Genomic DNA, 26,126 nt, shown 5'->3' with positions numbered 1-26,126 from the left:
ACTGCATCGTCACACGGGCCAGCCCGGGCACCCTGCGGGGGCGCAGGCCAGGCTGAGCTGGGACCAGTGATAACAGGGAGGGGAGCCGAGCCAGACCCAGGGACCGCGGAGCGAGGGGCCGAGCCGGACCCGGGGACCCCCGAGAGAGGGGCCGGACCCGGGAACCCCCGAGAGAGGGGCCGGACCCGGGGACCCCCGAGAGAGGGGCCGGACCCGGGGACCCCCGAGAGAGGGGCCGAGCCAGACCCGGGGACCCCCGAGAGAGGGGCCGAGCCGGACCCGGGGACCCCCGAGAGAGGGGCCGAGCCGGACCCGGGGACCCCCGAGAGAGGGGCCGGACCCGGGGACCCCCGAGAGAGGGGCCGAGCCAGACCCGGGGACCCCCGAGAGAGGGGCCGGAACCGGGAACCCCCGAGAGAGGGGCCAAGCGAGACCCAGGGACCCCCGAGAGAGGGGCCGAGCCAGACCCGGGGACCCCCGAGAGAGGGGCCGGAACCGGGAACCCCCGAGAGAGGGGCCGAGCGAGACCCAGGGACCCCCGAGAGAGGGGCCGAGCCGGACCCGGGGACCCCCGAGAGAGGGGCCGAGCCGGACCCGGGGACCCCCGAGAGAGGGGCCGAGCCGGACCCCCGAGAGAGGGGCCAAGCGAGACCCAGGGACCCCCGAGGGGCCAAGCGAGACCCAGGGACCCCCGAGAGAGGGGCCGAGCGAGACCCAGGGACCCCCGAGAGAGGGGCCGAGCCGGACCCGGGGACCCCCGAGAGAGGGGCCGAGCGAGACCCAGGGACCCCCGAGAGAGGGGCCGAGCGGGACCCGGGGACCCCCGAGAGAGGGGCCGAGCGAGACCCGGGGACCCCTGAGAGAGGGGCCGAGCCGGACCCGGGGACCCCCGAGAGAGGGGCCGAGCCAGACCCGGGGACCCCCGAGAGAGGGGCCGAGCCAGACCCGGGGACCCCCGAGAGAGGGGCCGAGCCAGACCCAGTGAGTGCTGAGCTAGACCCAGGGACCGCCGAGAGAGGGGCCGAGCCAGACCCAAGGACTGCTGAGTGAGGGGCTGAGCCAGACTTGGTGAGTGCCAAGACGCACCCGGTGAGCGCCGAGAGAGGGGCCGGGCTGGACCCAGGGATCAGGTCGAGCCAGACCTGCTACCCATTGAGTAAGGGGGCAAGCTGAGCTGGACCCTAAGGGACCTGCTGACCAACGAGCGAGATGGTGAGTCTGGACCCAGTAGGCCCAGCCAGTTCCAGCAATGAATAAGTAATATAAGCCAGACCAATGTGTGAGCCAAGCCAGCTGACGGATTGAGGGGGCAAGCTGAACCAGACCCAGTGAGCAAGCTGAGCTAGACCAGTGAGCAAGGGGCCAGGCTAAGCTGGACCCAGTGACCTGATGGGCAGGCCACATCCAACACAGTGCAGGGTATGCAGGGGAGGTAAAAAAATCCCTTGCTGAGCCACACCCCTCTCTCTGCAGCACAGGCCTGCTAGTGTCATCCTTGAACACTGGGCTCAGCACCCACAGATAGTTGCTTTGCTGAGGCAAGGCCCTGCAGCCCCCAGCATAAAGGCTATCTGATGAACACTCAGGTTTGGCGGGGCCCTGCATACCTCCTCCCACCCAGCAGCTCTAGCGCAGGAACCCAGCACCATATCTGAGCAGATGCTAGTGTGTCTCATGCACACACAGCTGCCAAGTTGAACCTGCAGGCACCCACCAGCCTCAGCCAGGCTTAGTGCAGGAGCTGCAGCTGTGGTGGCAGCAGGAGGGCACTATCTACCAATTAGGCCCAGTTCCCATGCAGCCCTTTGTGGTGTTCAGCCACCACAAGATGGGTGTAGGCGTGAGGCCACATCCCCGTCTGTAGTAAGACAGGATAGTGATACAGCAAATCCAGGATTTACTGGTGTGGCATTCTGACAGGTCTCCTGACCCGTTAGTGATAAATGTTCAGCTCCATGCATTTTCATATGCTCCCTCAGTATATTATGCCTGCTCTGTGCTGGTAGCTAGCATAATAGACTTTACGAGAGCCCCCAAAGACCACACACTTAGATAAGATACAAAGGCACCTGAGTCAGGTTTATTGTTGAACGAAGTACATTAATAATTGTTGGTAGCCAGATGGCCTCTGAGCCCCCTACATATTTGTACCCAGGACAATGGACACAGCCAATCAATAGTATGGATTTCACTATTTCCCCCAGGCCAGCTAAAGAATTAAGTGAGGTACCCCCACATTTATAGTCAGAAATGAACAATTTATGATCCACGCCATACATATCATCTTACGCATTAATGACGTGTTTGGTACCTCTTCTTATACTTTCCTCCAAAGCATTCATTACCCGTTCTGCTTTCACTCCTGTTGTTTCAAACTATTTTATTGTGTACTCAGGTGGGTGTCCCTGTATTGTCCTGGTGGCATGTATTTACATACTTCATGTGCTTTTATCAGTGCTAGCAGTTCTAGGGCGGAGAGACACTGATTTGCGAGCAAACATCTGCTTCTGACATGGACTGTCTGTTACTCATAATAAAACTTTTGCTTACTTTGGTTCAAGCACCCAGCTCTTCAGGCTCTTTCTTTCTCCTACACCCTTCATGCACTGAACAAACCAAACAGAGGCACTTTCAAATCAGTCTTTTATTTGCCTTGTAGGTTGAAGGGTTGTGCCAAGTGCCCTAATACAGAAGGGGCTCTAGAAGAGACAGGGGTGCTCTGCCTACACAGGAGGCCATCTGGGCGTTGGAGGAATAGGCCAGGGCTTTGGGGAGTAGGTATTACCTGGTTACCAGGACAAAGATACAGAAGGTGGCAACTGCTCTCATGCCAGTCTTCTGTCTGCCAGTGCCATGGGAACCCCTCTCCTATAGGAACCACTTGTGAAGAGGCAAGCACCAACTGCTCCACCCACGGGTTGACTGCAGAGCTCCTACCTCTTATTCATGCATTTAGCCTCCCGGAATGCTATGCTCAGCCCACAGAAGGGAAAATGCTCCAATCAGGGAGGGACTTGCTCAGGCTCACCCAGCAGAACCCAAGAGACCTAGCTCCCAAACCTGCATACACTTTAACCACTAGACCCCATAGTGTCAGGGATGGAACCCAGGGGTCCTGACTCCCAGCCCACCCATCCACTCTAACCCCTAGAACCAAGTCTCCTCCCAGAGTTGAGGATAGAACCCAGGAGTCTGCAGCCAGGATAGCTAGGATGATGCAGAACCAGGCTACCTGCACAAGTCTCACAGCTTGCGGCCCCCACTGGTCATCATGTGGGGATATCCCACTATTTTCATATTGCACAGGCAAGACAATCGGGGAACAAGAGCTCTAGCAGATCCTGCAATGCCAACCCACTGCACACACCCCGGCTGGTGTCTGTAGCCAGGGGCTCAGAAGGTGTGAACCAGCTGCACACTGGGCACTGTCTGCACAATCTGGATAGAGGGCAGTTCCTGGGGGGGTGGTACTGGGTTTGGCAGCAGCTGCACCATCTGGGTACTGGTGGCAGAGGGCTGCCCGCCAGCTGACACCCCATGCGCTGTGCCACTGCCAGAGCCCATGTTTTCCAGCACTTGCAGAGTCTGCTCACCAGGCGCACTGCGGATGATGAAGAGCTTCTGCCCTGTTGCCGGTGCCAGGGCTCCTACTCCATTGTCTGGGGGCAGTTCCTGCAGGTTCTCCACCTCCTGTACACAGAGTCGGGTCTGTTCACCATCAGCACCACGCAGCACCAGTACGCTCTGTACCCCCTCCTCCGTCTGCAGCGTCTCCAGATGCACACCCACCTCCCCACCCGACCCCAGCAGTTCCTCCCCTGGCCCGCTCTGCACCACCAGCAGATCCTGACTCTCCTGCAGGCCCGACACATCTGGCCCAGAACCCACAGTACCCGAAAGTGCTGAGGAGCAAGGCAGGTGCTGCTCTTCACCCCCTACTGGGGGAGTCTGCACTAGGGTTTGCAGCTGCATGCTGCCTAGTTCTGGGGGCTGGGGCAGAGTCTGCACATTTGATGCCTCAGCAGGGGGCGGCGGCAGAGCCTGTAGCTGGATGCTGGCCACCTCCTGAGGCTGGGCCTGGATCCGGACTCCAGACACATCTGCAGGAGGCTGCTCGGCCACATTCTGCAGCACAATGATATTCTGCCCAGCCGGGAGGGTTGGTGTTGGCTGTGGGCCTGGCAGTGCTTGGATCTGCATGCTGGGCAGCACTGGCCCACCACCAGGCACCAGGATGATGTTCTGGGGATTGCCAGGTGCTGCCTGCTTCCTGGTCTTGCTCTGCTGGCGTGGGGCAGGCTTGCTTGGGGCTACAGGGCCGCTGGGCACCAGTGTAAAATTAGGGGTGTTCTGGAGGACAGACACTTTCTGCTGCGTCGGCACCAGCTGTGGGCTGGGCAGGAGCAGCAGTTTCTGGGGGCTCTGCTGGACACTGGGGATAAGCTGCAGCCCCTGGGCTGTCTGCACCAGCAGGAAAGTCTGTGAGTTGGGGGCGCTGGGCGTGCTACCCATCTCCAGGTTGAGGGTGGCCTGTAAGTTGGGCACAATATGCACTTCCTGGGTGGCAGGTGGGGTGGGAAGACCTGGGCCTGGGCTCTCCCCCTTGCCCTCAGCAGCATGGGTGCGCAGGTGGCGCTGCAGGTAGGAAGCCATGACGAAGCCCTTGGCGCAGACAGAGCACTTGAAGGGGCGCTCGCTGGAGTGCGTGCGCTGATGGAGCTGCAGGTTGGAGGAGTGAGTGAAGCTCTTGCCGCATTCCTGGCAGCTGTAGGGGCGCTCGCCTGTGTGCGTGCGCTGGTGCTGCCGCAGGTTGGAGGTCTGGGTGAAGGCCTTGCCACACACCAGGCAGGCGAAGGGGCGCTCACCAGTGTGCAGCTGGCGGTGGCGTCGCAGGCATGAGGTGTTTTTGAAGGCCTTGCCACAGTCGGTGCAGCTATAGGGGCGCTCGCCCGTGTGCAGGCGTAGGTGGTACTGGTAGTGTGACGACCACTTGAAGGTGAGGCCGCACTCGGCGCACTTGAAGGCGCGCAGGCCGGTGTGCACGCGCTGGTGGATGGACAACAGTGACGAGCGCTTGAAGGCCTTGCCGCACTCCGAGCACTTGTAGGGGCGCTCGCCTGTATGGTCGCGCAGGTGGTAGCGCAGCCCTGATGAACCTTTGAAGGCCTTGCCGCACTCGGTGCACTTGTAGGGGCGCTCGGCCACCTCAGGAGGCACAGGGGGTGGGGCTGGCTCGGTCGCCGTCTGGGGACAGGTGACCTCGGCCTCTGCCTGGATGAGCTGCTGCTCGGCCGGGTGGCTGCGCTGGTGCCCCAGCAGGCTAGAGAGCTGCACAAATGTCTTCTCGCAGATGGAGCACTTGTAAGGGCGCTCACCCACGTGGCTGTGCTGGTGGCGTGCCAGGCCCGAGCCATTCTTGAAGGCCTTGCCGCAGGTGGCGCAGGTGTAGAGCGGTGGGACGGGCGGCTCAGTGGGCACTGGGGGAGCCAGGTGACTGTGCTGGTGGCCCAGCAGTAGCTCCTCGCTGGGGAAGGTCAGCTCACATTCCCCACACTTCCATAGCATCTCCACTGTCTCTACAGGCTCGGCAGGAGCCAGGAAGAGCTCAGCTGGTGCACAGGTCAGCTCCGCCTCGCCAAAGGGTGCCAGTGGTTTGGCTGCGTGCGTCTGCAGGTGTTTCTGCAGGTAGGCGTCCGAGATGAAGGCTTTGCCACAGGCCTGGCACTTGTGGGCCCGTCCCCCGGTATGGGTGCGCTGGTGCAGCAGCAGGTTGGAGGAGTGGGTGAAAGTCTTGGGGCATTCAGTGCACTGGTAGGGACGCTCTCCTGTGTGGATGCGCTGGTGCTGCCGCAGGTTGGTGGACTGGGTGAAGGCTTTCCCGCAGGCGGCACAGACATAGGGGCGCTCGCCGGTGTGGATGTTGCGGTGGCGCCGCAGGCTGGATGAGTTCTTGAAGGCCTTCTCACACAACGTGCACTTGTAGGGGCGCTCGCCTGTGTGCTGGCGCACATGGTACTGGTAGTGCGACGACCACTTGAAGGCCATGCCACACAGAGCGCACTTGAAGGCGCGTAGACCCGTGTGCACGCTCTGGTGGATCTGCAACAGCGACGAGCGTTTGAAGGCCTTGCCACAGTCAGCACACTTGTAGGGGCGCTCGCCAGTGTGGCTGCGCTGGTGGTAGAGCAGTGCTGATGAGCCCTTGAAGGCCTTAGGGCACTCGGAGCATTTGTAAGGGCGCTCACCCGTGTGTGTGCGCTGGTGATGAATCAGTCGCGACGACCACTTGAACACTTTGCCACACTCCTGGCACTCATATTGGTGGTCGCTGGCACCCGGCTGCGGCACTGGGGCTGGCTGCATCTCAGCCATCTCCAGCTGCTGGGCTCCCACCATCTCACCCGAGCCTGCAGGGAAAGAGGGCACATGTCAGCAAAACACCATAAGAACGGCCATACTGCATCAGAGCAAAGGTCCATCTAGCCCAGTATCCTGTCTGCCAACAGGGGCCAATACCAGATGCCCCAGAGAGAGGGATCACAACAGGTCCCTCCTGTCACCCACCTCCAGAGAAACAGAGGCTAGGGATACCATTCCCACCCATCCTGGCTAATAGCCATTGATGGACCTAACCTCCATGAATCTATTTAGCTCTTTTTTAACCCTGTTAACATTCTAGCCTTCACTTCATCCTCTGGCAAGGAGTTCCACAGGTTGACTGTGCACTTAGTGAAGGAAAAACTTCCTTTTGTTTCTTTTAAACCTGCTGACTATTAATTTCATTTGGTGATCCCTAGTTCTTATTTTGTGGGAATAAATATATAAGGTTTCCTTATTCACTTTTTCCATACCAGTTATGATTTTATAGACCTCTATCATATCCCCCCGTAGTCTCTTCTTTTCTAAGATGAAAGGTCCAAGTCTTCTTAATCTCTCTTCATATGCGACCAATTCTAAACTCCTAATCAATTTTGCTGCCCTTCTCTGAACCTTTTCCAATGCCAATATGTATATTTTTGAGACGAGGCAACCACATCTGTACGCAGTATTCAAGATGTGGGCGTACCGTGCTTTTATATAGAGGCAATCAAATATTTTCTGTCTTATTCTCTATCCCTTTTTAATGATGCCTAACAGACTATTTGCTTTTTTGACTGCCGCTGCACATGGAGTGGTTGTTTTCAGAGAACTCTCCACAATGACTCCAAGATCTCTCTCTCGAGTAGTTGTAGCCAAGTAAGTCTCCATCATATTGTATGAATAGTTGGGATGATTTTTTCCAATGTGCATGACTTTACATTTATCAACATTAAATTTCATTTGCCATTTTGTTGCCCACTTACTTAGTTTGGTGAGACCAACAATCAGTCCAGAGCCCAATGCCAGCCAGAACTGGGCCAGAACCTGCAGATATCCAGAATCGGCAGCTGCCCAGAGCCAGCCAATGATGTCAGGGTGACTCCAGGACAGTCTTGGGAGAATTGAGATCAGAATACGGATCCCCCAACAGTCAGGGTAACCTCTCTTCTATTTTAAACTTTGTGGTTCACATTAAGCCCTTGGTTACTGGGACTCTGTAGCTTTCTGTCAAAGCAGGGTTGGTAAAGGAGCAGCCCTGTACCTCCAGGACTGCTCTGGCTCCTGTCCATTGCTCAACTGCACTTTGTTTTTACCTGAGTGGAAGCTGACCCCACTATGGGAGTACCAGCCAAGATGTATCCTGCTGTTGTGCTGCTGACAGCCTGGCTCCCTGGGAACCCAGCCTTGAAGTATCCCTGCCTCCTGTCCGGTGGCTTTTAACAAATCCAGCGGTGATTTCTGAGCTCCAAGCAGAATTTTGGCTGGAAACTTGCTAGATGTCACAAAGCTGAACCACATCCTCACTCATTCCTGTCACTGGCCCTGGCACCTCCAGCCCTGCCTCGTGCACCACTGCTCTGTTATGCTGTTAATGAGATTCAAAGGCCAAAAAAGATCATTCTGATCATCGAGTCCAATGTTCTCCAACCTTTTTAAGCATGAGATCACTTTTTGAATTTAAATGCAATCCAGGATCCACCTCATACCCAAAACACTCTTGCCCTGCCTCCTTCCCACCCCTTCTCCAAGGCGCAGTCCCTGCTCACTCCATCCCTTCCCCACCCTCATTCACTTTTATCAGGCTGGGGATAGAGGGTTGGGATGCGAGGGAGGAGAATGTGGTCTCTGATCTTGGGCTAAAGGATTTGGAGTGTGCCAGGGGTTCTGAGCTCAGCCTGGGGCAGGGAGCTGAGGTGCAGAATGGGCACAGGCTCTGGGAAGGAGTTTGGGTGCAGTGGGACTCAGGGGTTTGGGGTGCAGGAGGGGTTCAGGACTGGGGCCAGGTTTTTGGAATGCAGGCTCCAGCTGGGCATCATTTACCACAGGTGGCTTCCAGGTGGTGATGCAGGGGGCTAAGGCAGGCTCACCCTTCATCTGGCCCTGCATCACTCCCAAAAGCAGCCATCAAACTCTCTCCATCCCTGCCCCCCCTCTTCTCTATGGAGATGGAGTACAGGGTAGAGGAAGGAGCATCCTGACATCAGCACCCCCTCCTCTTCTTCCTGTGCCCTACGTAGCAACCAAGATGCTCCCAGGAGTGGGGGGCGGGCACCTCCACGGCAGAGGGCAGGAGCAGCACAGCAGTGCTGAGAGGGGGCAGATGAAGTCCTGGCACTCGACAGCTCCCCAGCCAAACCTGACAGGATCACCTGTTAAAGGCTCCAAGATCGACCAGTAGATCCCAATCTATTGGCTGGTGACCACTGGTCTTGTCTGACCTTGTGTAGCCAGGGACCTGTCCCAAAATAATACCTAGAGCAGAACTTTTAGAGAAACACCTAATCTGGATTTAAACATTGTCAGTGACGGAGAATGCATCACAACCCTTGGGAAATTGTTCTGAGGGCTAATGTAATTATAAATGTACATTTTATTTCCAGCCTGAGTTTATGCAGCTCCAGCTTCCAGCCACTGGACATATTCTACCTTTCTCTGATAGACTGAGAGCCCATTATTCAGTATTTGATTCTCATGGAGGTACTTACAGACTGTGGTCCTGTTACCACTTAAAAGGGACTTGCTTCATGCAGTAACAACTGTTCTTCAAGATGTATGTCCTTGTGGGTGCTCCAGCGCCACAAATTGGAGCATTGCAAAGCAGTCCCCCCCCCCCACACACACACACACACAAACACTATACACACACACACCTTGTCAGGCCGCACATGCACAGGAGGCATCTCATGCTGCTGCCTCCTGAGCACCTGACACACACGGCCTGGCCCCTCCCGTTCAGTTCCTCTTCTCCGTCCAAGTAACTAAGGGTATGTTAGTTGGCAGAGGGATGCAGATTAGGCAGGTTGACATTGCAAATGAGGCAGGGATTTAAATATCCCGTGCCTAATTTGCATAAAAATGGCCATCACGTTTTGTCGACTCAGCACTTTGGTGGCAAAAAGCAACAGTCTAGAGGGGGTCTGTTGAGAAAGAAAGCCTTTTTCAACAGATCCCTTTTCCCTCCTGCAAGGAGGTTTACAGGATCTGTCGAAAAAGGCTTTTTTTCTCAACAGATCCCCCTCTAGACTGCTGCTTTTTGCCAACAAAGTGCTGAGTTGGCAAAATGCGGTGGCCCTTTTATGCAAATTAGGCACAGGATATTTAAATCCCTGCCTCATTTGCAATGTTGACCTGCCTAATCTGCATCCCTCTGCCGACAGAGAGATGCAGTCTAGACATACCCTAAGACTCCAAGTAGAGGGGAGGAAGGAAAGGTTGTGGAGCCACAGGACACACATCTTGAAGAGCAGTTGTTACTGCACAAAGTGAGTAACTCCCTTTTCTTCTTCGAGTGATGTCCCCGTGGGTGCTCCACTGTTGGATGGAGCGAGTCGGAGTCATTGTTTGGCAGCGGTGGACAAGAATGCAACGGCCACTGCTGAGTCAGATGCTAGTTGTGGTAGTATTGCATTGTGTTTCGCAAAAGTGTGGTCTGAGGACCATGTTGCAGCTCTATAAATGTCTCTTAGGGGGACATTGTTCAGAAAGGCTGTGAAGGCAGCTGTAGCTCAAGTGGAACGTGCCCATGATGGATGCTGTAAGAGCCTGTTAGCCATAGAATGGCATCTGAGTATGCACATCGATATCCAAGTCGAGATTCACTGAGATGAAATAGGCATGCCTCTCAATCGCTCGGCAATGGAAATAAAGTCTCTGAGGGTATGTCTACACCGCCACCCTAGTTTGAACTAGGGTGGCTAATGTAGTCATTCGAACTTGCAAATGAAGCCCGGGATTTAAATATCCCAGGCTTTATTTGCATGTTTCCGGGCGCCGCCATTTTTAATGCCCCGTATTTCGAACTACCTGCCCGCGGCTACACGCTGCACAGGCTAGGTAGTTCGAATTAAAGCTCCTAATTCAAACTACCGTTACTCCTCCTCAATGAGTCTTTAACATCCTTATTGTGGAAAGCTGTTATAGCCAACAGGTGTACTCTTAGGGTACGTCTACACTTGCTCCCTAGTTCGAACTAGGGATGCAAATGTAGCCGACCAAAATTGCTAATGAAGAAGGGATTTTTTTGAGGAGTAATCTTAGTTTGAACCAAGGGGTTTGATTAAAACTAACACGTCCTGGAGCGCACTTCCTGGTTTGAATCAGCTGGCGAGCGGAATAGCACGCGGGCCAGATTATGTTAATGAAGCGTGGGATATTTAAATCCCCGCTTCATTAGCAATTTTGGTCAGCTACATTTGTATCCCTAGTTCGAACTAGGGAGCAAGTGTAGACGTACCCAGAGGGAAGAAAGTGAAATCCCAATATCTTAAGTTCTAACATGTAATCAAGGATGATCTTCAGTGGGGACGCACAAGGTCCCTCATCACTCTTTGACACTAGTGAGAGAAACGAGTCCATTTTTTAAGTTTTTTGAGTGGAAGGTCTCCTACTGTGGAGAACATTCTTCACCTGTTGAAAGCATTGGGTCTCTAGTTCCCTAAACCAGATAGAAGCCATGCAAGGAGGTGAAGGGTGTGCAGCTGAGGATGCAGCATCGTCCCACAATTCTGGGAGAGGTTGCGTCGACGTGGTAATGGGTATGGAGGCTGAGTCAACAGCCTGTGCAAAACTGGAAACCATGTTTGGCGTGACCAGAATAGATCTATCAGAATGACTTAAGCCCCTACTGCACAGTTCTTGTGGAGTACTCTGGGAATGAGTGGCATGGGGGGGAAGGCATAGCGTAGAGGGGCCCTCCACTGGGTCAGGAACGCATCTCCAAGTGAGCCCTGGCCAAGTCCCACTTTGGAGCAGAATCAGGGTAATCTGGTGTTGTGGGAAGAGGCAAAAAGGTCTAATGCTGGTCAGCCCCATTGACAGAAGGTCAGGTTTGCGGCCTCAAGATGCAGCTCCCATTTATGGTCCGCAGAAAAGTTGCAGCTCAGAGTGTCCCAGTGGTGTTGGTGACACCAGGGAGGTATGATCCTACGAGTGTAACCTGGTTGCAGATGCACCAGTTCCATAAGCTGATGGCCTCTGTGCACAGGGAACAGGAGTGGGCGCTGCCTTGCCTGTTTATGTAAAAGATTGTTGAGATATTGTCTGTGAGGACTCAAACTGTACAGTTGGCAATTTGAGACACAAAGTGCGTGCAGGCATTTCTCACTGCCCTGAGTTCTAACAGACTGATGTGTAGAGACCACTTGTCCTGAACTACCTGCTCTTGAAGATAGGCTTCCCAACCCAGCAGGGATGCATATGTTGCGATTTGTGCACTGAGCTAGGGTTGGTGGAAGGGGATGCCTGCAAGGAGATTGTCCACTGATGTCCACCAGTGTAGGGATGTGAGGACATCTGTTGGTACAGTACTGTAAGAAAATACTTGGAGTAGAACCCCCATGCGTGGAATTCGTTTCTACCCTTTCTAGAGCTCTGAGCAGCAGGAGATGATTGACATCCTGTCTTAGCAGGCTCTTGTGAGAGGGGTCCCTGAAGAGGAATGGAGTAGGAAGTAGGGCAAGGTACTTGGGTGAGAGAGTACTGGAGACCCAATCCCACATGGGGGATGCAAGTTGGATATACTGCAGGTGATAGACCTGTAGAAGCAGGCCGTGACTGAGTGTGCTTGCCCTGGCTGTCAGGTAAAGAGTTTGGATCTGCCAGATACTGCCCATGTTAGCTGCGGGTCTGTATCAAGTGCCAGCATAGCTGGTGCCGAGGGTGGCGGCAGTGAAGGCAGTGCTGGCTTGTTAGAACGCGCTGTTTTTGCCTATGGCGCCGCAGCTTTTTGTTGTGCCAAGCTCTGGGAGAGTAGAGCGCCCTGGTGCTTCTTTCAGAACCAAGGAGGCGCACATCAGTGTAGGTGCTGCAGTATGAGCTCTGCCTGCTGATTTTGTGGTGGTGGCCCCAGATGTTCCAGGTCTCTCTCCCTGCTAATTCTTGGGGAGGAGGAAGGAAGGAGAAAGTGAGCTGGAGAAGCTCTCTTATTCATGGCTTTCCTGAGGGGCAGGGAGGCAGTCCTTTTCTTTGGAGAGCCGTCTTGGTTAGAGGAGGCATCTTATCATTCTCAGGTGCAGCTCTCTATCTTTTCTCACTCTTGCCTTCAGGCTTGAACAGTGCTCGCATTTTTGCAGGTTATGGGCTTCCCCCAAACAGCGTATACAGAGGGAATGGTCATCAGATACTGGCATGGGCTCTCGGCAGTCTGTACATTTCTTAAAGCCAATATGTCTGACGAGGCAGACATATTAGTTAATATCTGTTGATTCAACTCCATTCTTTTTTTTCCCCCCCTCAGAGAACCAGGGAACCAAAAGGTGCTCGGTTCGCCACGCTTGAGTGGCTAATGCCGCGTTCAAATCCCCTGAGGGGAAAAAAATACTTTTTTTAGGTAAAAATGAAGGAGGGAAACTATTTACACAAATTTTTAACACTTATCCTATAAAAGAAACTGTCCAAACACTAAAGACTATCTGAGGTAATGAGTGAGAGAACATGTTGAAGCCCTGTCTGCAGCTGAGGGCAGTTGAAGAGGAACTGAAGGGGAAGGGTCGGGCCGCGCATGTCAGGCGCTTGGGAGGCAGTGGCACAAGATGCCTCCTGTGCATGCACAACCCGGCAGGGGGGCGGGGCAGGAACTGCTTTGCAATGCTCCAATTTACAGCTCTGGGTGACCCATTACCAACGGTGGAGCACCCACGGGAACATCACTCGAAGGACTGACTGTTATGCTAAATAGATTTTGCTCATTGAGTCTATCACACTGAGGCATGTTTTCTAGCCCCTTAACCATTGTCATGGCTCTTACTCATAGACTCATAGACTTTAAGGTCAGAAGGGACCATTATGATCATCTAGTCTGACCCCCTGCACAATGCGGGCCACAGAATCTCACCCACCCCCTTCTATAATAATCCTCTCACCTATATCTCAGATATTGAAGCCTTCAAACAGTTTGAAGACCCCAAGATGCAGAGACTCCTCCAGCTGTGATCTGTACCCCATGCTACAGAGGAAGGCGAAAAACCTCCAGGGCCTCTGCCAATCTACCCTGGAGGAAAATTCCTTCCCAACCCCAAATATGACGATCAGCTAAACCCTGAGCACGTGGGCAAGACTCACCAGCCAGACACCCAGAAAGTTCTCTATAGTAATTCCTATCATCCCTCCATTGACCTATTTACCACTGATAATGAATGGTCAATTAGTTACCAAGATCATGTTATCTCATCAAACCATCCCCTACATAAACCCATCGGCTGTGTCTAGACTGGCAAGTTTTTCCGCAGAATCATCTGCTATTGCGGAAAAACTTGCCAGCTGTCTACACTGGCCGCTTGAATTTCCGCAAAAGCACTGACAATTTCATGTAAGATTGTCAGTGCTTTTGTGGAAATACTATGCTGCTCCCGTTCGGGCAAAAGTCTTTTTCCAAAAATCTTTTGCACAAAAGGGCCAGTGTAGACAGCAGAGATTTGTTTTCCGCAAAAAAGCCCCGATCGTGAAAATAGCCCCGATCGGGGCTTTTTTGCAGAAAACCGCGTCTAGTTTGGCCACGGACGCTTTCCCGCAAAAAGTGCTTTTGCAGAAAAGCGTCCTGCAAATCTAGACGCGCTTTTCTGAAAATCATGCCAGTGTAGACGTAGCCATCTAGTTTAATCTTGAAGCCAGATACATCTTTTGCCCCCACTATTTCCCTTGGAAGGCCGTTCTAGAACCTCACTCCTCTAATGGTTAGAAACCTTCATCTAATCTCAAGTCTAAACTTCCTACTAGCCATCTTATATCCATTTGTTCTTGTGTCCACATTGGTATTAAGCTTAAATAATTCCTCTCCCTCCCTGGTATTTATCCCTCTAATATATTTAAAGAGTGCAATCATGTGCCCCCTCAGCCTTCTTTTGGTTAAGGTAAACAAGCCAAGCTCCTTGAGTCTCCTTTCATAAGACAGGTTTTCCATTCCTCGGATCATCCTAGTGGCCCTTCTTTGTACCTGTTCCAGTTTGAATTCATCTTTCTTAAACATGGGAGACCAGAACTACACACAGTATTCCAAATGGGGTCTCACCAATGCCTTGTATAATGGCACTAACACCTCCTTATCCCGACAGGAAATACTTTGCCTAATACATCCCAAAACCGTATTAGCCTTTTTCACGGCCATGTCACAGTGGCGGCTCATAGTCATCCTATAATCAACCAGGACTCCGAGGTCCTTCTCCTCCTCCGTTACTTCCAACTGATGTGTCCCCAGCTTATAACTAAAATTCTTGTTATTAATCCTTAAATGCATAACCTTACACTTCTCACTATTAAATTTCATCCTATTGCTATCACTCCAATTTACAAGGTCATCCAGATCTTCCCGTATAATATCCCGATCCTTTTCTGAATTGGCAATACCTCCCAACTTTGTGTCATCCGCAAATTTTATCAGGACACTTCCACTTTTGGTGCCAAGGTCAGCAATAAAAAGATTAAATAAAATTGGCCCCAAAACTGATCCCTGAGGCACTCCGCTAGTAACCTTCCTCCAACCTGACAGTTCACCTTTCAGTATGACCCGCTGTAGTCTCCCCTTTAACCAGTTGCTTATCCACCTCTCAACTTTCATATTAATCCCTATTTTTTCCAATTTAACCAATAATTCCCCATGTGGTACTGTATCAAATGCCTTACTAAAGTCAAGGTAGATTAGATCCACTGCATTTCCTTTATCTAAAAAAGTTGTTACTTTCTCAAAAGAGGAGATCAGGTTGGTTTGGCACGATCTACCTTTTGTAAAACCATGTTGTAATTTGTCCCAATTGCCATTAACCTTAATGTCTCTAACTACTTTCTCCTTCAAAATTTTTTCCAAGATCTTGCATACTACAGATGTCAAACTAACAGGCCTATAGTTACTCGGGTCGCTTTTTTTCCCTTTCTTAAAAATAGGAACTATATTAGCAATTCTCCAGTCAAATGGTACAACCCCTGAGTTTAGAGACTTATTAAAAATTTTTGCTAATGGACTTGCAATTTCATGTGCCAGTTCCTTTAATATTCATGGATGAAGATTATCTGGGCCCTCCGATTTACTCCCATTAAACTGTTCAAGTTTGGCTTTTACCTCAGATATGGTAATATCTACCTCCATATCCTTAGTCCTATTTGTTATGTTACCATTATCCCTGAGCTCTTCATTAGCCTCATTAAAGACTGAAGCAAAGTATTTGTTTAGATATTGGGCCATTCCTAGATTATCCTTAACCTCCACTCCATTCTTAGTAATTAGCGGTCCTACTTCTTTTTTTTTTGTTTTTTTCCTATTTATATGGCTATAAAACCTTTTACTATTGGTTTTAATTCCCTTTGAAAGGTCCAACTCTACATGACTTTTAGCCTCTCTCATTTTGTCCTTACATGCTCTAATCTCAATAAGGTAGCTTTCTTTACTAATCCCTCCCATCTTCCACTCCTTATATGTTTTCTGCTTTTTCTTAATCACCTCTCTGAGATGCTTGCTCATCCAGCTTGGTCTAACACACCTACCTATAATTTTTCCCCTTTTCTTGGGATACAGGCTTCTGACAACTTCTGCAACTTTAACTTAAAATAATCCCATGCCTCCTCCACATCAAGATCCATAATTTCTTTAGTCCAATCAACTTCCCTAACTAATTTCCTTAATTTATTGAAGTTAGCCCTTTTGAAATCAAAATCCCTAATCTCAGATCTAATTTGAGCCAAGGTTGTCCCCTACAACCATTTCATCTATGAGGTCCTTGCTACTCACCAAAACCAAATCTAAAATAGCATCCCCCCCTTGTTGGTTCAGCAACTACTTGATGAAGGAATTCATCAGCTATCACATCTAGGAAAATCTGAGCCCTATTATTACTGAAGCAAAATGCAGGACAATGTAGCACTTTAAAGACTAACAAGATGGTTTAAAGTGCTACATTGTCCTGCATTTTGCTTCAGCTACCCCAGACTAACACGGCTACATCTCTATCACTATTATTACTAGCACTTGTTCTCCAGTCTATATCTGGAAAGTTGAAATCTCCCATGATTACGCAGTTTCCATGAGTATTTACTTCATTAAAAACATTAAAGAGGTCTCTATCCATATCCAAATTGGATCCTGGTGGTCTATAACTCTTCCCTGACCCCCTCCAACTTATCAACAGCCTTCAGCTGTGGGCACCAGAACTGGACCAAACACCACAGCAGTGGCTCCATCAGTGCCAAATAAAAAGAAAATAATCTCTCTACTTCCACCTGCAACCCTCCCACTACTTCAGCACAGGATCCCATAGGCTCCCCTCGCCAACAGTTTGTGGGAAGTAGGGATGTTAAATATCGGTTACGTGAATAGTTGATTAACCTCATGAATTCTTCTTGGTTACTTGGCTAGTCTACAGTCCCCGGGGGTGGGGCCAGCAGCCAGTGTGTTGCAGCCCTGCTCCTGCAAAGCCCCCTGCCACTCTATACTGTATTAGATGCAACAGCCTGGGATGCCAGGCAGGTCCATAAAAGGAGCCAGTTTAAAAACCAGCTCCCTTCACAGACTGGCTGCCTGTCACCCAGTGCTGCTGCCTCTGTATCAGAGGCAGCAGCGCAGAGAGGCTGAGCTCTCAGACCTGGTGCGAGTCAGAACCAAGCTGGGCTGCCTGCTCACCTAGCTCCTAATTCACTTTAAATGCAAACACACAGTGGAGGTAGGCCCAGGACCTGCCGTGAGCCAGGACTGAGCCGGGCTACTGGCCAGCCTGCTAAAAAATTCACTGGTGGGAGTGGCGGGGAGGGAATGCATGTACTCTATAGCATTAACCTATAAACTTTTGCTTATTGGTTAATCAACAACACTGTTAGAAACCTAGTAGAAAGAGCTATTTGCCCCCCTCTTCCCCAGTGTTACACAGCCCAAGCACTACAGGTACAGCCCTCTCTAGATATACGCAGGTACACTGGGTGCGGATCCCCCATTGTACCACCCCCATCTTGTATCACACAGCCCCCCCACCTGTGTCACACAGCCCCTCACATACCGCCCCTGACCCTGTCACATGGCCCCCTGTACCACCTCCCACCCTGCCCTGTGTCACACAGCCCGTGTACTGCCCCCCACCCTGTGACACAGTCCCAGTATACCACCTCCACTGTGTCACACAGCCCCTATGTACCACCACCCTATCCTGTGTCACACAACACCCCCATAAATGCCCCCCATGTACCGCCCCCCACCCTGGGTCACTCAGTCCCCCAAGTGCCACCCCCCACCCTGTGTCACACGCCCCCCCACGTACCACCTCCCCACCCTGTGTCACACGCCCCCCCACGTACCACCTCCCCACCCTGTGTCACACGCCCCCCCACGTACCACCCCCCGCCCTGTGTCACACGCCCCCCCACGTACCACCCCCCCGCCCTGTGTCACACGCCCCCCCCACGTACCACCCCCCGCCCTGTGTCACACGCCCCCCCACGTCCCACCCCCCGCCCTGTGTCACACGCCCCCCCACGTCCCACCCCCCGCCCTGTGTCACACGCCCCCCCACGTCCCACCCCCCGCCGTGTCACACGCCCCCCCACGTCCCACCCCCCCATGTCACACGCCCCCCCGTCCCACCCCCCCGTGTCACACGCCCCCCCCACGTCCCACCCCCCCGCCCTGTGTCACACGCCCCCCCCACGTACCACCCCCCGCCGTGTCACACGCCCCCCCCACGTACCACCCCCCGCCGTGTCACACGCCCCCCCACGTACCACCCCCCCGTGTCACACGCCCCCCCACGTCCCACCCCCCCGCCCTGTGTCACACGCCCCCCACGTACCACCCCCCGCCCTGTGTCACACGCCCCCCCACGTACCACCCCCCCCGCCCTGTGTCACATGCCCCCCCCACGTACCACCCCCCCGTGTCACACGCCCCCCCACGTACCACCCCCCGCCCTGTGTCACATGCCCCCCCACGTCCCACCTCCCCGCCCTGTGTCACATGCCCCCCCACGTCCCACCCCCCCGCCCTGTGTCACACGCCCCCCCACGTACCACCCCCCACCCTGTGTCACACGCCCCCCCACGTACCACCCCCCGCCGTGTCACACGCCCCCCCACGTACCACCCCCCCGTTTCACACGCCCCCCCCACGTCCCACCCCCGCCCCGTGTCACACGCCCCCCCCACGTCCCACCCCCCGCCCCGTGTCACACGCCCCCCCACGTCCCACCCCCCCGCCCCGTGTCACAGGCCCCCCCACGTCCCACCCCCCCGCCCCGTGTCACACGCCCCCCCCACGTCCCACCCCCCCTCCCCAGCGTGAGCCCCCCGCCCGGGGCGGCCCCTCATTGCACTTCTCTGGCGGACGCCCCCACCCCGCTAACTGGCGGGCAGTGAGTGAGGCGAGCGCTGCCCGGGGGGGGGGGAGGGGGGGGTGCGAGTGACTGCCCTTTTAAGCCCCGGGACCCATCCCTTTAAGAACCATTCGCCCCGCCCCTTGACACTGGCCAAAAGTCCCCTGGCGGACACAAAATCGGCCTCGCGTGCCTGCCCCTTTAAGCGGAGCCCCGCCCCTTTAAGCGCAGCGCCCACCGCCCCTCCCCCGTAGGCCTCTGCAATCTCACCTGCCGTGGGGAGGGGCAGTTCGCCCGCTCGCTACCTCGTGCCCGGGGCTCCTTCCCAGCGGGCGGGGGGCAGCCGCCTCGCGTGGCGGGGGACCGAGGGGGCGGGGCCGCTCCTGTCTCCCAACGGCCGCCGGCGCGAGACACCCAACCTTTACCGCGCGCACACTAACCGCCGGGCCGCGCGCGCGGCCCCGCCCCCTCCGCCAGCGCCCATTGGCCGGCTGCTCCGCACGGGGCACCTTGGGAAGTGTAGTATCTTAGACGGTCCGAACACGACCGCCGGCCATGTTGGGTGAGGGCAAGTGTAGGCGGGGCTAATCCAATCCGGGATGGACAGACATCGTAACCCAGGGGGGACGTCACCGCGCAGTGAGCTCACCCCCCCTCACCACTGGGTGTAGTCTCCATGGCAACAGCCAATGAGTGGCTGGGCAGGGGCCAAGGGCCCCCCTCAGCAGACTCGTGAGGGGTGGAGCCTGATTGGACACGCCCCCCAGTGACTGACAGTGACCTCTGTCCCCACATTGACCCTGCTGACCTTGGCCCTGCCCCTCCCCCACCCCCTGCCCCCTGGACTCGCAGGCCTTGCGGTGCCCCAGCCTGCGGGCTCCGTGCCCCAGTTCTGTATCTGCAAAACCCAGCCAGGGATGATCCACTGTCACATGCTCCAAGCGGAGCCACGGATTGTCGGTTCTCACCACGGCCGCGGGGGCCCCACTCTGCACCGGGGTCTTCATCATGCACGTGGGATCAGAGCTCCTGGCTTGGTCTGGACAGTCACCCAGCCACCTTCTGTAACCCCCGCCAGCAATGATGGGGATTCTCCTGAAGGACCACACCTGGCATCTTCCCCAACACTCCTGTGTCCGGGAGCCAGAGCTTGCACCCCCTTCCCTGGTTCACAGCGCCCCCAGTACCAGCTGGGCAGGGGATAGGAGCACAACAAGGAGCTTCCCCTCCAACCAGCAGGTGACAATGGGCTGCAGCATTGTCATACACCCCGAGGGCCCTGCCCCCGCACACTGACCCACATGCACACAGACCAGGGGTGGGCAATCATTTTTGCCCGGCGGCCACTTCAAAAATTTTTGAAGTATCCTCGGGCCACCCCAGAAAGCTAAGGGTGAGAGAGCCCCTTTCCCTCCACTTCCCACTAGGCACCCATGCCCTGGAAGAGGCTTGACACGCTCCCCCACCCCAAGACCAATCAGGGCTCGGGGGCAGGGAAGCGTGGGAAGCCTCCTCCCGCCCTGCGAGGAGCACGTGGCACTTTGAAGTGCCACGGGTTCCTCGCAGGGAGGGGGAAGGGTGAAGGAAGCTTCACGCAGCTTCCCCTGCCCCCAGACTCTGATTGGCCTGGGGGCAGGGGAGTGCCCGAAGCCTTCTCCGCTCTGCCCCCGCCCTGCGAGCAGCCTGCGGCTTTGGGCACTTTCCTGCCCCCAGGCCCTAATTGGCTTGGGGGCAGGGGAGCAGCAAGGCCTCCGCGGGCCAGATCCACCTGCTTGGTGGGCTGGATCCGGCCCGGGGAGGCCCTTTTGCCCACCCCTGACACAGACCTTAATCCCTCCACAGCCAGCTGTGTGTACTAGGGGGCTGTGTCTAGACTGGCAAGTTTTTTCGCAAAATCATCTGCTTTTGCGGAAAAACTTGCCAGCTGTCTACACTGGCCACTTGAATTTCTGCAAAAGCACTGACGATCTCATGTAAGATTGTCAATGCTTTTGTGGAAATATGCTGCTCCCATTCAGGCAAAAGTCTTTTTCCGAAAGACTTTTGCGCAAAAGAGCCAGTGTAGACAGCAGAGATTTCTCTTCCGCAAAAAAGCCCCGATCGCGAAAATGGTGATCGGGGCTTTTTTGTGGAAAAGCACGTCTAGATTGGCCACAGACGCGTTTCCGCAAAATGCTTTTGCAGAAAAGCGTCCTGCCAATTTAGATGCTCTTTTCCGAAAATGCTTTTAATGGAAAACTTTTCCATTAAAAGCATTTCCGGAAAATCATGCCAGTGTAGACGTAGCTGGGATGTTGCTACACTTCAAAGGAGAAAGCGTTGCAGGTAGCACAGGGCCAGCGGGGGACTCAAGGAGTCCGCAGCTGACTCCGGGCTCCAGGCAATACTGCTACTTTGAAGCACCCCTTCACTCCGCCCTGCCCCCGCTGCCTCTTTCTGATAGAGGCAGCAAAGGGGGAGAGTGACTAGTGGACAAGGATGTCAACTCTCCCATAAGCATTTGCTTATCAGATAGTCAATTGGTCAACTAGTTGTTCACATACCCAGTGTGTACACATACAGTTCTACACGCAAAGCTATGCATGCTCTCACACTGAGCCCCCATCACCTACATACATACACAACTCTACATGCACACTCATAGAAAGCTACTCACACATAATTTCAGATCTATGCATAGTCACACAGGCTGCTGTGTGCATTCATACCCAGCTATGCACATGTACACACCCAGATTGTGCTCACACACGTCTACACAGACACCTACACACACACAAAACTACTCTCACATATACATGGTCAAGGCGTCCTGTAGTAGCTCAGGATGTGGGAACACAAACTGCAAGTTCTATATTTACATTTCACCAGCCAAGTGTCCAGTATGAACTCCTCAAGCTCTATATGGCCTGACCATGTCATTAGAGACAGTTCCCTTCAGTTCTCCAAGCTCTCTTGCTGACCAGATGAGTTTTCCTCTGTGACAGACTGGTCATTTACTCCAAAGGTCACAGCAATTTTTGGGTTACTCCCAAGGATTCTGTTGCTTATTCCAAATCAATTGCACCTTAGATCTCACACCAAACACAATGCTTGTAGCTTTTCTGTAACAAACTAAAGATCTGTTATAGAGGGAAAAAATATCAGAGAAGTAGCAGTGTTAGTCTGAATCTGCATAAACAACGAGAAGTCTTGTGGCATCTGACGAAGTGGGTCTTTGCCCACAAAAGTGTATGCTCCAATAAATCTGTTAGTCTATAAGGTGCCACAGGACTTCTTGCTGTTTATACAGGGAAAGGAAATGAAAGTTGTTTACAAGGTTAAAGCAGGTCAATACATGTACATACACACATGAATTCCTGTCTTAGACTACGTCTATACTGCAGCCTTCTTCCGCAAAAGTTAAGCAAACGAAGTGCAGAGTAGAATATCGCCACACTTCATTTGCATAATTAATTAGCAGCCGTTTTTGCGCAAGAGGCTTTTGCACAAAAAGGAGCTGTGTAGACGGCTCCTTTTTGTGCAAAAATCCCCTTTTCCACAAGAGCCGTTCTTCCTCATTTTGCTGTGTAGACATACTCTGAGTCCAAGCACCAGAGACTTATAGTTCCTCCTTGTTAGGACTTTATATTCCTTCCCCACTTCTGCTTTGAGTTGTAAATGCAGTGGATGGAAGGAATTCCTTTGCAAGGGGAGGAGCAAACAACAAGCAAACAAGGCCTCTGATATTCTTCTGCCTTCTTGTTGGGTAGGGGGTAACACCTCCTATTGGAAACTAGTATTTGAAACTGATTAATGCTTGTCTCCTGTCTGGTGATTTATAGTTACCAAGCAAACTCTTAAATATAATTATAGCACGGGATACGGCTGCAATAAGTGATTAATGCATGTGGCAATTCACAAGCATTTCACAAAGTCTAAACACTAAACACATTCTTGTAACTCCAATGCCTATTTTAACAACACTGCCAGAGGTTCCAGTGCAGGGTTTCTCAGCGTTCAGTCGAGACCTCGGGGCCTTAGCGTGAGCTGGCATCTGGCCTGCCAACAGCACACGCACACAGAGCTATGCACGCACATACATACAGAGCTTGGCAGGACAGCGGCCAGTGTGCTGATCCCTGGAATGGTGATGAGAGATCTCACCCACGCAGCTAAATTTGTAGCATGGGAAGCAACACCCCCTCTTCCCCGTTACACAACAGCCCTCTGGCAGCCATCCAGCCACGGCAGGGATGCAGCAAGGGCATGGCTTGGCCCTGTGGCCACATGCTGGTGCTGGCATGGAGTGGGGCTCAGCCCCATTGGGGCGCAGTAATGACACATCAGGAGGACCATGGTTTTGCCTCATCATCTCCCCATATGTCATTGCATTGAGGCCAGCAGTGACTGTGAGGAGAGAGCACCCCTTGCCGCGCCCCTGCTCTGCTCCCTGTGAGGCTGGATTGTCCCTCCACACTGTGACCCAGCCGGCACACTGGTGCTGTCCTGGAGAATTGCTCCCAGGCTGCAAGAGGGGAGGGGAGGGGACAGGACAGGGCTGCAGGGCCCCCTCTACAGAGTTGCCTTGGTCCAGTGAGGGCTCAGTCAGCCTCCGTGGGGAGCCAGTATTGGGGCCATGGATCCAGGCAGGGGGCATGGATTGCGATCCCAGATGGGGTCTGACTGGGCTAGTGCTATGAATGTGCAAAGGGTCACTGGGGGCCGCTCCGCGTGTGATGGACACTGCTGGAGCTCGGAGCAGTGGGGATAGGTCATAACTGCTGTTCCCGCTGGCCAGTGGGAACCGCTCCAGAGATGCCCCCATCCAGAGGCCTGGCTCAGCCAGGGACCAGAGGCCAAGAGACAAAGAGCATCTGCTGTGAACTCAGCCTGAGCAAGGGGCTGTCAGATGGACCTGACCTTTGGGCCAAGGGGGCAGCCACCCTGCAGGGTCCCTGCCAGCCCTAGGAGGGCGATGGGAAGTCCTGCTCCGTGCAGGGTCTGAGGAGGGTCTGTTCTCTCGGCGGCATTTCTCATACATCTGTGGTCTCCCCAGGCACCACTGGCATTGCTGGCCGAGTGGCAGGGTCCTGCAGCCTAACGCCCTGCTCTGGAGGGAGTGTGATGTGGGACTCTGCCCAGAGAGAGCCCTGAGACCAGAGGGGCTTTGCTGGAGCCGGCCACTCAGGGGCAAGGTTGCCAAGTGTCCACTTTTGAACGGACAGTCCGGGATTCGAGCTTTCTGTCCGGGAAACAAATTGAGAAAATACCGGAGATAGAAATGTCGGTTTCTCACCTGTGGCGAGTAGATTACATTGTTTGTCGAGCACTGAGTAGCAGTGCATAGTTGCCTCCTGCCTAGCTGGTAGACATGCTCACTCTGCGGAGCGTGTCTACCAGCCAGGCAGTAAGCAACCACACAGTGGGGGGGCGGGGCGGGATGGAATCCCCAGGGCCAGACTCGCCATGTGCCCTACCGGGACCGTGCATGGGATGGGCAGCACCCCGGGATCTGCGTGCGCCCAGGCCAGCCCTGCTCCCTGCCGGCCGGTTCCCCCGCCCTCTGACTGCCCCTCCGGCCAGCCCCGCTCCCCCCAACCCCCTCCCAGCCAACCCCACTCCCCACCAGCCGGTTCCTCCCAACCCCCTCCCAGCCAGCCCTGCTCCCTGCCGGCCGGTTCCCCCGCCCTCTGACTGCCCCTCCGGCCAGCCCCGCTCCCCCCGACCCCCTCCCAGCCAGCCCTGCTCCCTGCCGGCCGGTTCCCCCGCCCTCTGACTGCCCCTCCGGCCAGCCCCACTCCCCCCAACCCCCTCCCAGCCAACCCCACTCCCCACCAGCCGGTTCCTCCCAACCCCCTCCCAGCCAGCCCTGCTCCCTGCCGGCCGGTTCCCCCGCCCTCTGACTGCCCCTCCGGCCAGCCCCGCTCCCCCCAACCCCCTCCCAGCCAACCCCGCTCCCCACCAGCCGGTTCCTCCCTGGCCAGCCCCACTCCATCCCAACCCCCTCCCAGCCAGCCCTGCTTCCCGCCAGCCAGTTCCCCCTCTCCCCCTCCCTCCTCCCAGCCAGTCCCCCCTCCCCCATCTGAGATCAAGTGTGTCCGGTATTTTTTTGAAACCATCTGGTAACCCTACACAGGCAGGGAGTCAAAGGTGCAGTTACCCAGAAACTGTGCAGGGTCCTGAGCTGTTAGGCTCTGTGCTCCGTCCTGGCCTTTTCACACGCTCCTGGCCCACAGCCTGTTTCTCTGCCCAGCACTAAACTGTGGAGAGGCTCCATCCTAGCAGGGAGCGACGCCCTGGGAGTGGGTGCAGCAAGGAAGCGCGGCCCGTTCAAGACAGGCCCCGTTTAACAGCCAGTCGCCTGGCCCCAGTGGGGGAGAGCCATTAACGCAGCCTGGGGAAGCTGCACTGCAGACAGTCTCTACAGGAAGGAGCCTTTAGCCCTGGCTCCTCACACCGGATCCCTGGTTCCACCTCCAGGCAATCCGCCTTGGCTCTGTCCCTGTCCCTTGGTGTCCAAGCTCCTCACATCCTGGGTCTTTCTGGCACCTTACAAACAGCCACCGACACCTCCTGCCTCTACCCCCAGTTGTGTCCAGCCGCTTCCCCGGTGCTGGCTTCAGCTGTGTGTGCTGATTGCAGTCCGCCCAGAACCCCCGGATGGGCGCTACGTCCCAGCTTCTAAACATCCCCAGGAGGGACCACGCAGCCTCACTGTCCGACACTGAGGCCACGTCTACACGAGGGATGTAAAATCCCCTTTAATTGGCTAACCCGTTAACTGACTGAAGACTGAAGCAGCCCCTCTCCACGGGGCCCCCAAGGGGTTGGAGCAGCCTCCTGCCCTCAGCAGGGGGGAGCTGCTCCAGCCCCCACCAGTTAACCTTAACCGATGACCCTCGCCTACTAAGGTTAACCCGTTAACATTCTCATCCCTAGTCTACGCCCAAAGCCAGGCTGGCCCAGCTCCCTCGCTGAGTATAGTGAGAAGAGCGCTGGGTGCAGGGAGACTTCGCCCATCCACCTAGCTACTGTCTCTCAGGGGAGGGGATTGAGAGGGGCTACGCAGGAGTGGACACGGCAGCCTTTCTAGCGAGCAGAGCCGGAGACTCTGGGCTCCCGCCTCCTGCTTCTCCCTGCGTGCTCAGCCCAGCGAGTGCGGCTGAGCCAGACTCCTGGGAGAGCCTTGTCCGCTCTGCAGGGATTAATTCACCTCCGCACGGATTTACAGTGCTACCGAGTGGCACCCAGCCTAGGAAGCCCTTAGCTTAGCACAGAGCTGAGTTTCAA

General features: G+C 54.7%; 1 protein-coding gene across 3 annotated transcripts; it reads right to left on the bottom strand.

Annotated features, from left to right (window-relative positions):
- Window positions 1–2,626: 2,626 nt before the first annotated feature.
- ZNF628 (zinc finger protein 628) lies at window positions 2,627–19,378 on the bottom strand. Of its 3 annotated transcripts, XM_075914365.1 has the most exons (3): window positions 19,128–19,378; window positions 7,674–7,945; window positions 2,627–6,407 (listed from the first exon to the last, which is right to left on the bottom strand). In XM_075914365.1, exons 2-3 carry the CDS (start codon window positions 7,876–7,878, stop codon window positions 3,394–3,396), a joined length of 3,219 nt encoding a protein of 1,072 aa, XP_075770480.1. In that variant the 5' UTR covers window positions 7,879–7,945; window positions 19,128–19,378; the 3' UTR covers window positions 2,627–3,393. The 3 variants fall into 3 exon arrangements, with proteins under 3 accessions (XP_075770480.1, XP_075770481.1, XP_075770482.1); XM_075914366.1 differs by lacking the exon at window positions 7,674–7,945 and having other exon boundaries at window positions 19,128–19,373; XM_075914367.1 differs by lacking the exons at window positions 7,674–7,945; window positions 19,128–19,378 and adding an exon at window positions 7,344–7,656.
- Window positions 19,379–26,126: the final 6,748 nt, after the last annotated feature.

The sequence above is a fragment of the Pelodiscus sinensis genome, chromosome 33 (assembly GCF_049634645.1).
Source record: "Pelodiscus sinensis isolate JC-2024 chromosome 33, ASM4963464v1, whole genome shotgun sequence".
In the NCBI taxonomy this organism is placed as follows: domain Eukaryota; kingdom Metazoa; phylum Chordata; order Testudines; family Trionychidae; genus Pelodiscus; species Pelodiscus sinensis.
Note: the sequence above shows the minus strand (reverse complement) of the source record. Positions and strands in the feature narration are given on the sequence as shown.